Source organism: Macrotis lagotis, chromosome 1 (assembly GCF_037893015.1).
Source record: "Macrotis lagotis isolate mMagLag1 chromosome 1, bilby.v1.9.chrom.fasta, whole genome shotgun sequence".
NCBI classification, from domain to species: domain Eukaryota; kingdom Metazoa; phylum Chordata; class Mammalia; order Peramelemorphia; family Peramelidae; genus Macrotis; species Macrotis lagotis.
The window spans coordinates 763,340,636-763,353,418 of record NC_133658.1 but is presented as its reverse complement, the minus strand read 5'-3'; the positions used below and the strand labels follow the sequence as shown (position 1 = coordinate 763,353,418).

Below are 12,783 nucleotides of genomic sequence, written 5' to 3'. Positions count from 1 at the left end.
TAGTATAGAGAAACCATTTGACTCAGCTCTAGAAAGCACATTTTAGATCATTAGGTTAACTACCTGAGTGAGTTCTTATTTTTCAGTCTAAAACAAAACTAGAATGTGAAAGTGAAATACAGTGTCATATGTGCACTCTCAAATGCTCAGTTTGTTAACAATCTGTAATCTGTGCTACCTAGTTCTATGATTTGCCTGGGATTACCCTGTCAGTAAGATAGAATCAGCATCTGAACCAAGTCTTCCTGATTCACTGAGTGACTCTCCATCTATCTGGCTGAGGAAACTGTCTCCCTGGGAGGTTTCCTATTACTAGCGAAATCACGGATACAGGACAATGAAGGTTTCTTAGTTTAAGGATAGTACCCTAGACTTAGGTGTCAAAAAAGACCTGAGTTCAAATCCTACTTTAGATAATTAGTCACTGAGTGATCTTGGATAAATCATTTAACCATTTCTACCCTCAGATTCCTCATCTGTAAAATGGGGATAACAGCTACTATCTTATAGGGTAGTTATGAAGCTCAAATGAGATAATATATGTAGGGTATTTTGAAAATAATCAAGTGTCATATAAATATTTATTATTATTGATAAAATATTTTACAAGATATATTTCAACATGGAGAAAAGACCAATTTCTCTTCACGGTAGAAAACTGAAAATGCAGTAAAATCCTGAAAGCGTCAGACATGATATTATTAAAGGTATTTGATAAGCTGGAATAGCTCTAGAGGAAGGTGACTGAGAATGATTACCTGTAAGATGAGGACTGGATAAAAGAGATGAATGTGCTGCAGTCAGTGAAGAGAAGGCTTGGGAGGGGGGGTGGACACACAAGATAGACCTTTCAATGCCAAAAGGTTGTTACAAAAACAAATTTGTTTTGTTCCAGGTGACTTCAAATTTAGGACTAAAGTATGGGAGTTTGAAAAAGAAGGAAGAACTTTCTAACATTTTGAGCTGTTCGAAGATGGGACAGTGAGTTTTGATGTCAGTGGAAGACTCAGGCAGGTATTTCCTTCCCTCTTACCTTTTTAATTTGTTACAAGGTTTGGCTCTGAGGACTGGCATAATTTGGAAAGGAAAATGATGTAAAAGTAAAAGATTTTAATAAAAGTTTTAATAGGGGTTAATCAATCAGTAATTAAGAATCATTAAGGACAGTGCTAGATGCTAAGAATATAACAATATCAAAATATAGTTGAAGTAGGAGGTTGGCCTAGGTGACTTAGAGACTTGAAGTTTAGCTAGAAAGCTAACTTGAAGTATGTTATCAGACCTAAATTAGTTAGTTCTAATTATAGACCCAATACAATGTCGACTTAAATTAGGTAGTTCCCTTTATAAAGAGCTTATTGGAGCATCAAACACAATTTGGTACTTAATACACTAAACACTTTCTTCTTATGATATGATGATTAAGAGTCTCTTTTGAAGGAATTTGTTTTTCCATCCCTAATATTTTCTAGTCCAAAGCTGCCACTAAAACATTCATATTTTAATTGTACCCACTCATGGAAGTACTTTACACTTAAATTAAAAGAAAGAAACCTCCCTTCCACTGGCATGAAAAGAGACTGCATTTGGCATCCTCTGTAACAGACATAATATTACAGAACAGTTCAGAAAATATGTGATTTGAATATTTAAGGGGGGGGGAAGAGAGACAGAAAAGTTTAAGGAAAAATATAGCAGGAAAAAGAAGTCTGTCATTTTTGCTTTGTAGGACCACTTCTGGCATGATCATTTCATGTTTTTTTGGTTAAAAAAATGATTTCAGTTTCTAATCTTTAAGTCATCAGTTTTATGTTTTGGAAGCAAGGCTAATAATCTATACACATACATATATAAAGGATAGGGATCAAATTGACTGCCTGGGAGACCAATATTCTGTATTTATCTAACAGTCCAAGAAGTGTCCAGGTTCCATACCCTTAATTCCTTCTATTATTGAGACTAAACCTGATGTATTGTAGTAGTCTTGGCCTTAAGAGGACAGGGAGCTTATAAGAACTACATTCTGCCCACATTCAACTAAACAAAGACTCCTAAGAGTCAGTGTAGAGAATGCATTCACTGCTGTTAGATGTAGTGATATTTTTTCCACTATGGGTTGGTTGTGTCTTTGACCTGGTTACTTAAAGGCAAAATAGACTTTGACTTTTATATACCTTTTTAGAATCTTCGAGCAAAAAACCAAAACAAAACATGAAGGTGGAATAAAATGAAAGCAACCGTTTTTCCTCTGTGTATTCCAGAATCACTAGTTTTTCAAGTATTCATACTTACATTCAATAAAGAAGACAATAGACTGTATGCATATTGTATTTCCCCAGGAGAAGGTAGGATCATGATTTTGTTTTTGTATTTTATCCCCTCACACCTTGCTCAGAGAAGGTGCTTAATAAATATTTGTTGGATTGGATCAAACTGTTTGGCCAGAGGATGAATTCAGGGATTTTCTAAGACTGTCTCCAGATAAATTAACTTGGAGATGAATGCTAGTCACTACTGCTGCCAGACAGCAGAGCTGCAATCTGATCCTAAAATCAGTTCTCACCTGCTTCTATGGTGTATAAGAGCTCTGCATTTTCCCCTCGGTCTTTATCCAGAGCAGTCACTTGCAGAACGGCTGATCCCAAGGCAGCAGATTCAAATACAGATGCTTCATACAGTGGGCTTGTGAAATAGGGACTATGATCGTTGGCATCTTCTACATTTACAATGACTCGGGCCATGTTTCTCCGATAAGGAAATTCCTGATCTCTGACCTGTAGGCAAACCACAAGAAACAATGTCAATCAAGAGTGTAAATGTCTTGTGATGATTTAACATAACAAAGCCCTCATTTCTTAACTTGTTCATAGCTAGGTAGTCTGGTGGTGGTGGGCAGAACACTGGACTTTTAGTCAAAGTACTGGAAGAAGTTTAGGTCTCAGTGTCAGGTTTGCCCTTTCCTGGTTGTGTGATCTGATATAGGTTATTTGATTTTTCCAAACTCCAATTTTCTCAAATAAATAAAAGATAATAAATTGGCTTTGTCATTATCTAAAATAATAAATCATTTCAAGCCCCTGAATGCTCCATGCACATAAACTCACAATTAATTTTCATTGAAGGTTTTAGTGTGTTTTGAAATCTAACTGAAATCTATTTTACATGTATCTATTGTTGGATCTCATGTTGATAACAGTGGAAGGCTGTGGAACTGGCAAGGATTGTGCACAGGATAGATCAAGGAAGTGATCGTTTTTATGATTAATTTCTCAAAGAACTTCTAAAGTTTTCCATGAAATTCTCTGAGATCTATTTCCAATGAGAAAATAAGACCTACTCCTTCCTTTTCAATATCTATTTAGCCCTCTATTTGTGGAGTTTTCTTGGTGTTTTGGTAAGAAAAAAAAATATATAGTTGCCTTCTAGTGACAATAATTCTTTACCTAAATAAAACAGCAAAAAATGCAACAATCAATTGTGAACAGATTAAATTTATGATTGTTTAGTAAAATTTGTGCCCTTGCATATCTGAAAGCTAAGGCACATGACTTGAATAGCTAATGATCCTGTTTGGAGAGCAAATGAATAGTTCTCTTACCATTATGTTAAGAATGTGCTTATCTTGGGCTTCATGGTCTAGCCTCTCAGCAATGTACAGAACCCCTGTAGTGGCATCAATCCGGAATTTCCTCATGCTTACTGAGTCGATACTGCTGTGGATAGTGTAACTTAGTTTATGTTTTTCATCTCTATCCGTTGCCTCAACCTGTAATATCTCAGTGTCGGGCAGTACATCCTCAGAGATTGTGACATCATAATTTGGTTGAGAGAATTCTGGGCCATTATCATTGTTATCCAGTACTTTGATAAATACCTGTGGTTAAAAGAAGACAAGATGGATTGATGTTGCCTCATTTCTGCCACTCAGGAAAAATCAAAACTCTAGGGACAGGGCAAGAATGTAAATGGAAAGAAAAATCAAAAAACAATCAAAAGTTAATGTTTCAACATGACAAAGAAGAAATTTGGTGCCAAAGAGATAAGAGAAGACATTCTCACCCCACTGCTTCACTGAGGTGGGAAGTCAACAATTGAATACATTGCACATGTTTTTTCAAACTTTGTTGGTGTTTTAATCAATTTTCGTGAATATTTTGACTCTTCCTTCTAATCTTTTCCCCTTCTTTAAAAAAAATTTGTTATATAGGATGTTTATTGAGAAGGGGCAGAGAGAGAGTAGGGAAGAAGAGATGGCTACCAGAAGAAATTCTGGAGCTATAAAAGACAAAATATATCGATAACAATTTAATTTAATAAAAAAGAATTAAGGGTCAGTATATTTACTGTTCCCCACCTGCAACTATGATTTGAATATTGCATGTGTGGGAAACTCTTGTGAAATCGAAGCTTTAGAACTGAAAGGAAACTTGGAGGTCATTTAGTACAATTTTTCCTTGGACAGATGAAGAATATAAAAATTACCATAACAGCAGAGAAGGCTATTTCACTATGAGTTCAAAGGTGATACCCACAAGAATTCTTTCAGAGAAGATATCAAGGATGGAAGGTAATTTTTGGGTATTAAGTTAAATTGTAGTTGCTTCATTCTGGGGAAGGGCTCCAAGGATAGTGATAAGAATAGCAGGCTAGAGAAGGGAAAGCTATATCCAGAGTCAAGGGATGGAAGAAAAAATGTCTATAAAGCTATATCCAGAGTCAAGGGATGGAAGAAAAAATGTCTATAAATCAAACAAGCACTTAACAGGCACCCACAATGGAAGCATGCAACAGGCTGGGTACCAGTTTCAAACACAAAAATAATTGCTCTCAAGGAGTTTACCTTCTACTGATGGGAGACAACAGGTTGATAAATATATGCAAAGTAAATATAAGATACTTGGAGTTGGGAAAGAAAGGTCAGGAAAGACCTTATATGGAGGGGAGGTTAAGCTGAGTTTTGAAGAAAGCAAGGGATTTTAGGATGCAAAATTTAGGCAATTGTGTGGTGCAATGGGATAGAAAGCTGGTATTGGAGTCAAGAAGACCTGAGTTCAAATTTAGCCTAGTGATATGTAACTTTAGGCAAGTCACTTAAACCACAGTTTCCTCATTTGCAAAATGGGGATAAATAATAGTGCCAGGGTTGCTGTGAAGATAGAATGAGATGATATTTGAAAAAGGGCTTATCATTGTGCCCAGCAAATAGTAGATGCCATATAAATGTTAGCTCATAATATGATGACAGACAGCATCCCAAACATGAGGGACAGGCAGTACAAAGGTAGAAGAGTATGAGATTAAATAATAATAATAATAATAATAACAACAAATAACAATAACACCTCTATAGGTGCCAAGTATTTTACCATTATAATCTCATTTGATCCTCACAATAACTTTGATAGATAAGCAATAGTATGATCTTAATTTTGAAGTTTAGGAAACAGGCAGATAGAAGCTAAATGACTCAGATAAATAGACAAAATAGAGTGTGAACAACAGCAAGAATTTTTAATGAGTCAAATGAGACTATATATGATATTATATATATATATATATATATATACATATATCTATGAAGGACATTTGTAAACTTTAAAGCTTTCTATTAAAGATTAACAATTATTATTTTTATTATTATAACAAAGTACAGGAGGGGAAAGCTTGAAAGACAGATGGTACTAAGTTATAACAGGCTTTAAAAAAAATCAGACAAAATAGTTTAAATATGATCCTAGATGCGTGCTTAGCCTGATATCATGAACTTGTGTGTGGTTTTAAAAAATATTTTTATCTCCAGGTTGAATATAATCAACTTCACTTGTAATCCTATATTTTATTTTATGCATTTAAAATCATTGGTATGAGACTTCAACAATTGAGAAACATTTAATAAGAATTAAGAGACATACCTAGTATAGGTCAAGAACTATGTTAAGTACCGGAGCTACAAAGAGAGACAAAAGACAGTACCTGCCCTCAATGCAGTCTAATGAGAAGTGGTCCAATGGTTTCATGAGTGTGTCAAATGTATTTTTGAAAAAAAAAAGGTGAAGAAACCCTGTCTTAGAGTCAATAGGGAGCCACTGTAATTTAGGGAATAATAGGGGGAGGGGTGTGAGGTAGAAATAGAATTGAAAATAGTATCAGGGAGGGAGGGGAGGAAAAGGAGAGGAGAGGAGGGAAGAAGAGGGAAAAGGAGGGGAGGAAGAGAAGAAAGAGAAAATAAACTCCAAGGGAAGAGACTAGAGTGGTCAACAGTATCAACTACTACAGAGAAGTCAAGAAGAATGAGTTCTGAGAAAAGAAAGCCATCAGATTTGGCAATTTGGCAATTTCAGTTGAATGATAAGGTATGAAGTGAGTGAAAAGTGAAGTGGAGACAGTGAATCTCTACCTTTTCCTAATAGTCTGGAGACAGGAAAGATATAGGGCATGAACTTGAGAGTAAGGTCTAGTGAGGATTTTTTTCCCTAGGATAAGAGGGAATTCATGGATAATGGAAAGAGTAGGCAATAGTGAAGAGGAAGTCTATAGCTTTTGAGGGTACATTCTTTCCTCGCTGGTGAATTTTATTCATTTAAATAACTATGTTTAGCTTTACCAAAATGTCAAAATATTCATATTTAGGGAAGTGGTTTTGGTCTCAGAAGGTTATTTAAAAAATAGAGAGAATCCAAGTTAGTCAAAATAAAACATTTCAGCTTTAAAAATGATCTTAGAGATAGATCATCCCCCATCTTTTGAATCATTAAACAACTTTCTAGATCAGAAAATCTGTTCTGATATTCTTGGATGTTCCTATTTCTACCAACTGTTCAAAGCTGTTTCTGCTTACCTTGTGCCTGGCCTGACTTACAGTCAGAACGAGTAATTTTCCAAAAAAGAATTTGTTCTCCTTCTGTCTTGTTTCCCACAGTTAAGGCATTTTTGTATAAAAAGACATAATGGGCTACTGAACTTATAAGCCAAGCAGAGCCCCCTTCAAAGTCATTGTGCTCAAAATGGTAACCAAAAGGTCAAAAGAAAGACACAAATAGGACAAAGCTGAATATTCAAAGGCTCTCCAAAGCCATTTTTAATGTTGCCATCACAAAAACTTTAGCTTTATTCACAGATGTACTTGAGTCAAATTTGGGTAAAGGCCAAACCAAGTTTCACAAATGCTCAGAGCGTGAAGGATCCTTGGGGCTAATTGCTTACTCCAGGACTTGTGTTGTCCTAAAACCTATTAAGCACCCAAATTACTTAAAATCTGTTCCACTTGTATATGCATTTCAAAAGCACACTCTGTTTTTCTTTAAAGCTGTTACTATTTTATTGGTTTCAAGGGCAATTTCCCACATATTTTCTAGTTTTAAAAGCTTGCATTTTAAATGATCATTTTTAGTGTATCTCATAATAAATACTATTTTGATGCATTAGGCAATGAAGGTGACCTTGGATTCTTGAATTCAATGTCAATTGAGTTAGGGTCTTGCTGTATTAGAGATACATCTGGAATGGCTAGTCAATGGCCTATATTTTGAAGTCCTGAGATGTCTGAGGCTAGATTTAATTCAGCTCTTCCTGACCCCAAGTTCATCTTTCTGGTCAGTATAGTTGAATTGGATAAGTCAATATCATCAGTGCAAAGGAATACTTGCAAAACCTATTCTTTGGTTTGAACTGTTTTTCAATCTCTGGAAGAGGACCACTTTGGTATTAATTAATACTTCAATTATAATTAATCAAAAAAGAAGAAAAATTGAGATATTACTTCAATGGACAGCTAGTGGATCAGTGGATAGAGACCTGAGATCTGAACTGACCTCAGTTACTTAATTGCTATGAGATCCTAGACAAGTCACTTAAGTGCTATTTGTCTCAGTTTTCTCAGCTGTAAAACTGCTATGAGGATTAACTAAGACAATATTTGCCTTATTGTCTATGCTAAATGCATAGAGCCTGGTTTATGAATGCCTGTTCTTGTTCCCTTCCCCTTCCCATTGTTCCCCTGAGGACAGTGATCATGTCCTATATAATTCTGTATCTCTTCTAGATAGCTGCTGAATGCATGCATCTGTACTACTGTCACATTATGGATTGCCTATTACAGATTTTATTATGTTGGGAAACAAACAGGCTAGGAATACACAGGTTTTTAACATGATAATAACTTGATTATCATAAAATCTCTTTCAAGCTAGCACCACCCTAGAATCTCAGCAACATATTACCAGAAGAAACAAGGCACCAAAATACTAACTGAAACTCAAAGGGAATAAAAGTACTAATACGGAAATTAATTATACTCCAGCAAATTTAAACAGATCTTCAATCTCAGTTTCACTTCTTATATACTTTTGGGTTATATTATATTGCTACCATTGGCTGCACCCTCATGCAATTCAAGTTATTTTTATATTATAATAACCAAAACAAAACTAAAAAGATAACGACAGTGAAAGCAACTAAGATTTCATTGGAACCCCCAGAAGAAGAACCTCCGATTACCAATGCAGATTGCAACTTAAGTCATAGAGAGTTGCATAAGGGACTTGCCCCAAGTGTCAGAGGCTGAGATAGACGTTCTGGCTTCAAGGTTCACTTTCTAGTCTCTACACAACACTGTCTCTTAAACAGAAAACCACATTCTTTAAAATCATAAATCATATTTCATAAAGCCAAACAATCATAATTTTCAAATTATCCATTGTTTTGGGTTATCAACTTTACTGTCTCCCTTCCATAGGAATGAAAAATAGAAAAAATATTGTATATTAATCTACCATACATATTTCTACATGTTTAAAGTGTAAGGTGAACCAACTAATTTACTTTCCTCCAGGTAATCTTTTTAGCTGAACTCTGCCAATCATTTTGGTTTGTTAGAAGAATATGCTATTCTGGACTGATTCTGCAGATATGTGAGAAAAATCTGTTACAACAAGTCATTTTTCATACTTGGGATAGGATAGTGTACAGAGTGTAATAGGATAAACTATAGCGAAAGGAAGCATGCTGTCATGGATTTGGAGTCAGAATACTAAAGTTTTTCTGGTCCACTAGCTCACTTACTGAGCTTGGACAAATTAAGACAAGTGCCTCAGTTTTCTCAACTGCAAAAAAGTAAAAGGATTGAAGAGATTAGCTCTAATGTTCCTAGCAAGCTGTAAAGACAATGATTTTACTATGGCTTTGTGAATAATTAGTTAACAAACTATAGATAGGACCCCATTAGCAAGAACAATGAATCTCATTACTACTAGGTCTCCTTATTGAAATCCACATTGACTAGTCCTATTGGGGTAGAAACAATGACTATATTTTAGAGAATTGTAACTTAAAATAATAAGGAAAAATCAATCCTATGAAGGTTTCACATATTAGAATTCAAATTAGTTGAAGTTATAATTCTATAAGAAATTGTCATTGTTTCTAGTCCAACAGAAACATGCAGTATGGACTTGAGACCATTTAATGAGACTCATTGTTCGCAGTAATGGGGACCTAGCTTTCACAAATGGTATCTCTCAACTGAGACAACCATCTTATAAATAGGTTCCTTAGGTTACAAGTGCAACTTAATCCATTTTGTTTCTTTAGTAAATTATAGGAAATAGGACTGAATTATTCATTATTAACCAATGATCATCCAATGCCTCCAGGTTATTATTCCAAATGCTTACTCTATTGTTATTGTAGATAGAGAAGATTTTTAGTGTTAGTTAATTGGAACTTTTCTCTACAATGAATATCATCTATCATATCGGCCTGAATTTAGAACATTTCCTACAAATCTCCCAGGATGGAATAGAGAAATGTTGATTAGGAAATCTAATTTCCCTCCAATCAAGAGGGCAGGTAACCAACCTCCACAAACAACAACAGCAGCAAAAGAGGTATTAAAATCTAGAACAAAGAGCAAACAAAGCTATACTTTATTAACCTTTTAAGAAGGGGGAAGTTCTTCAAGCAAGTTTAATGGAATTAGAGAGAGGCTCACTATTGACTGGTTGAAAGTACTGATCTTTGATCAACTTTTGAAAAGCAGTATCTTAGCTTTAAGCAAGGAAAGAGATATGTGAGTTGTGAAAAGTGGAATCTTTTTGGAACTGAGGTACAGAGAGGAAGAGAACTAGGGAGCTCAACCAAGTAACCTGTCCTCCAGAGAAACTATGTCAGAAGAGCACAGCTTGAGGCTACTAGGAAAAGGGAAAGAATACCAATATTGAAGTGCCCAGTGTGGCTCTTTATTGTTCTATATGTGTCCATATGTCCAACAGTATTTTCATTGTGCATGCCCTCTCTTCCTACTGATGCTGTAAATAGTGGGAGAGTGTGCCCCAGTTAATAATAATAATAAAAAAAATATTAATAAGAGCTAGTTTATATTGAGGTTATTATGTGCCAGTCACTGAGCTTTACAAGCATTTGTCTCATTTAATCCTCACAATAACCCTGGAAGATATTATTTTACATTTACAGATGAGGAAACTGAGGCAAACAAAGATTAAGTGACTTGCCTAGGAAATCCAACTATTAAGTATCTGAAGCTATATTTGAACTCAGGACTTCCAGACTTCAGGTATAGCCTGCTATCCATCCTACCACCTTGGGTCTGGGTATTTTATGATGCCTATTTGACTTTCTGAGAAGCTCTATAAACATGAAGAGCTTTTAATAAAATGCACTTGGCCTTAATCTGAAATATGTTAAATCACAGTTCATGATTCCTAATTGGGCAAAAGAGCAAAGAAAAGTAATTGGAAGGGAGACTAGAAAAGTGCTGGGAATAGAGGATATTTATTTCATTGATGATGGTCATCTATTTTATAGTGAAACCCTAAGTTGCTTAGAATTATTGACTTTTAAGCAAATTTTAGATCAAGGTTTTTTTCTTAAACAGAGCACATTTCTGCAAAATGTCACTGAACTAAATTTATTTAGTTTAGAAACTAAAATTGTTTAGGCATAGCAGTAATCTGGCTATGACTTGCCAGAGAAGACATAGGAGAGATCAGTAGAGTCCCGAATTTTGGGGGCGGCTAGGTGGCGTAGTGGGGGTGGCTAGGTGGTGTAGTGGGTAAAGCACCGGCCTTGGAGTCAGGAGTACCTGGGTTCAAATCTGGTTGCAGACACTTAATAATTACCTAGCTGTGTGGCCTTGGGCAAGCCACTTAACCCCATTTGCCTTGCAAAAAACAAAACAAAACAAAACAACAACCTAAAAAAAATAAGAGTCCTGAATTTCTAGAGGTTGAAGTGGGATTTCCATTCCCGTCTCATAGCCTCATCTGCAGAAGGGTGCCTAGCAAACACAATTTTCTTATGTGACACTGACAATAACATAGATTTTTTTTTTTAAATGTTAAGACAAATATGTAGAGATAGATCTTGGATACTGCTTCCTTTTTTCCTCCATCATTTTAGTGAAAAGACAGATTGTCATTAGGGTGTTTATATTAGTCATCTGCAGAAAGTCAGCCTTCCTGAGGGCAGGCACTATGATTATTTTATTTTTGACTATGCATGCCCACTGCCTCACATATAGAAGATACTTTTAAAATCTGCTCTGGGGGCGGCTAGGTGGCATAGTGGATAAAGCATCGGCCCTGGAGTCAGGAGTACCTGGGTTCAAATCTGGTCTCAGACACTTAATAATTACCTAGCTGTGTGGCCTTGGGCAAGCCACTTAACCCTGTTTACCTTGCAAAAACCTAAAAAAAAAATCTGCTCTGAATTCTGTCTTTGTAATTGAAAAGGTCTGAATAGTTTCTTCCTATGCTCCTACCTAGCTTTAAAGAGAAAACAAGTCTTATTCTATTTATCCTTAAATGTGGATTCTGAACAATAGCTTTTTTAAAGCTGTTTCCTCTAAGTACTCTGCAGTCATAAAAGAGCAGAAAATAACAGAGAATATAATTCCACTGTTTATTTGTATTTTAATCAAATATGCCTCTAACTGTTTGTTAAATGGAGCTCAAAAGCAGTGGTTAGAGTTGCTGAGACACTGGTTAATTTAGGGACCTCATTTGAAGTGACTTTCAGGGAGACAGGAAGCTATTACTTTGTACTGATGAATAGTTTGTTTTTCATGGGGGTTGCTTTGTATTTGATGTGCTTCTCTAAAGAATCATATATTTTTTAACTGGTGCAGCAACACTATGACATCCACTATGATTAGATCATTTTGGATCTATCTAGATTTCAACCTTGTTAATAGCCTTTATTCAAAGGGAAGAATATTCTCACATTTCTGTAGCATTGTTCAAATAGGAGATGATGGTTGGAAAGGATATATTTATTATTTTCTTAGAAGAAATCAAAGCTTATGTCATATAAAAAAAACAAAAAAATGAAAAAACTGAGTCTTTGAAGTTAAAAAATTTTCCACAATATATGCTAATATGCTTATTAAAAACTCTTCATTAAGACATAAAAAAAATCGTCAAAGTCATGCTCATTTTCCCCAGAGTTCTTCTTTGTCAGATTGTACTATTGTGGTTTAAGAATATCATTAATATGAATTAATTGCTAATGCTCTTACTGTCCCTTTCTCCCTATCAAAACTCTTTAATATTTGTTCTACTACATTTTGTTTATCTGTGTTTGGCATTGGTTTTCCCTAGCAGAATATAAGCTCTTGAAGGCAGAAAATGTTTTTTTTTTTTGTATCCTCAGCAGTTAGGAAAATGACTGGCATACAGACAATCCTCAGTAAATGCATATCTTATTGACCTAAACTGTGTGAAAAGTCGACTTTCTCATTTTCATACCCAAATTATCTTTCCTTTAGTT

At 35.2% G+C, this 12,783-nt stretch overlaps 1 protein-coding gene across 1 annotated transcript in view; it reads right to left on the bottom strand.

Moving 5' to 3' along the window:
* The window catches only part of LOC141506737 (protocadherin Fat 3-like), a 199,601-nt gene that overhangs the window by 176,219 nt on the left and 10,599 nt on the right, over positions 1 to 12,783 (bottom strand). Inside the window, exons 3-4 of the mRNA XM_074213776.1 lie at positions 3,599 to 3,874; positions 2,564 to 2,774 (exon numbers count right to left, since the gene is read on the bottom strand). Coding sequence (XP_074069877.1) covers positions 2,564 to 2,774; positions 3,599 to 3,874 — 487 coding nt within the window. The remainder of the gene's footprint in view (positions 1 to 2,563; positions 2,775 to 3,598; positions 3,875 to 12,783) is intronic.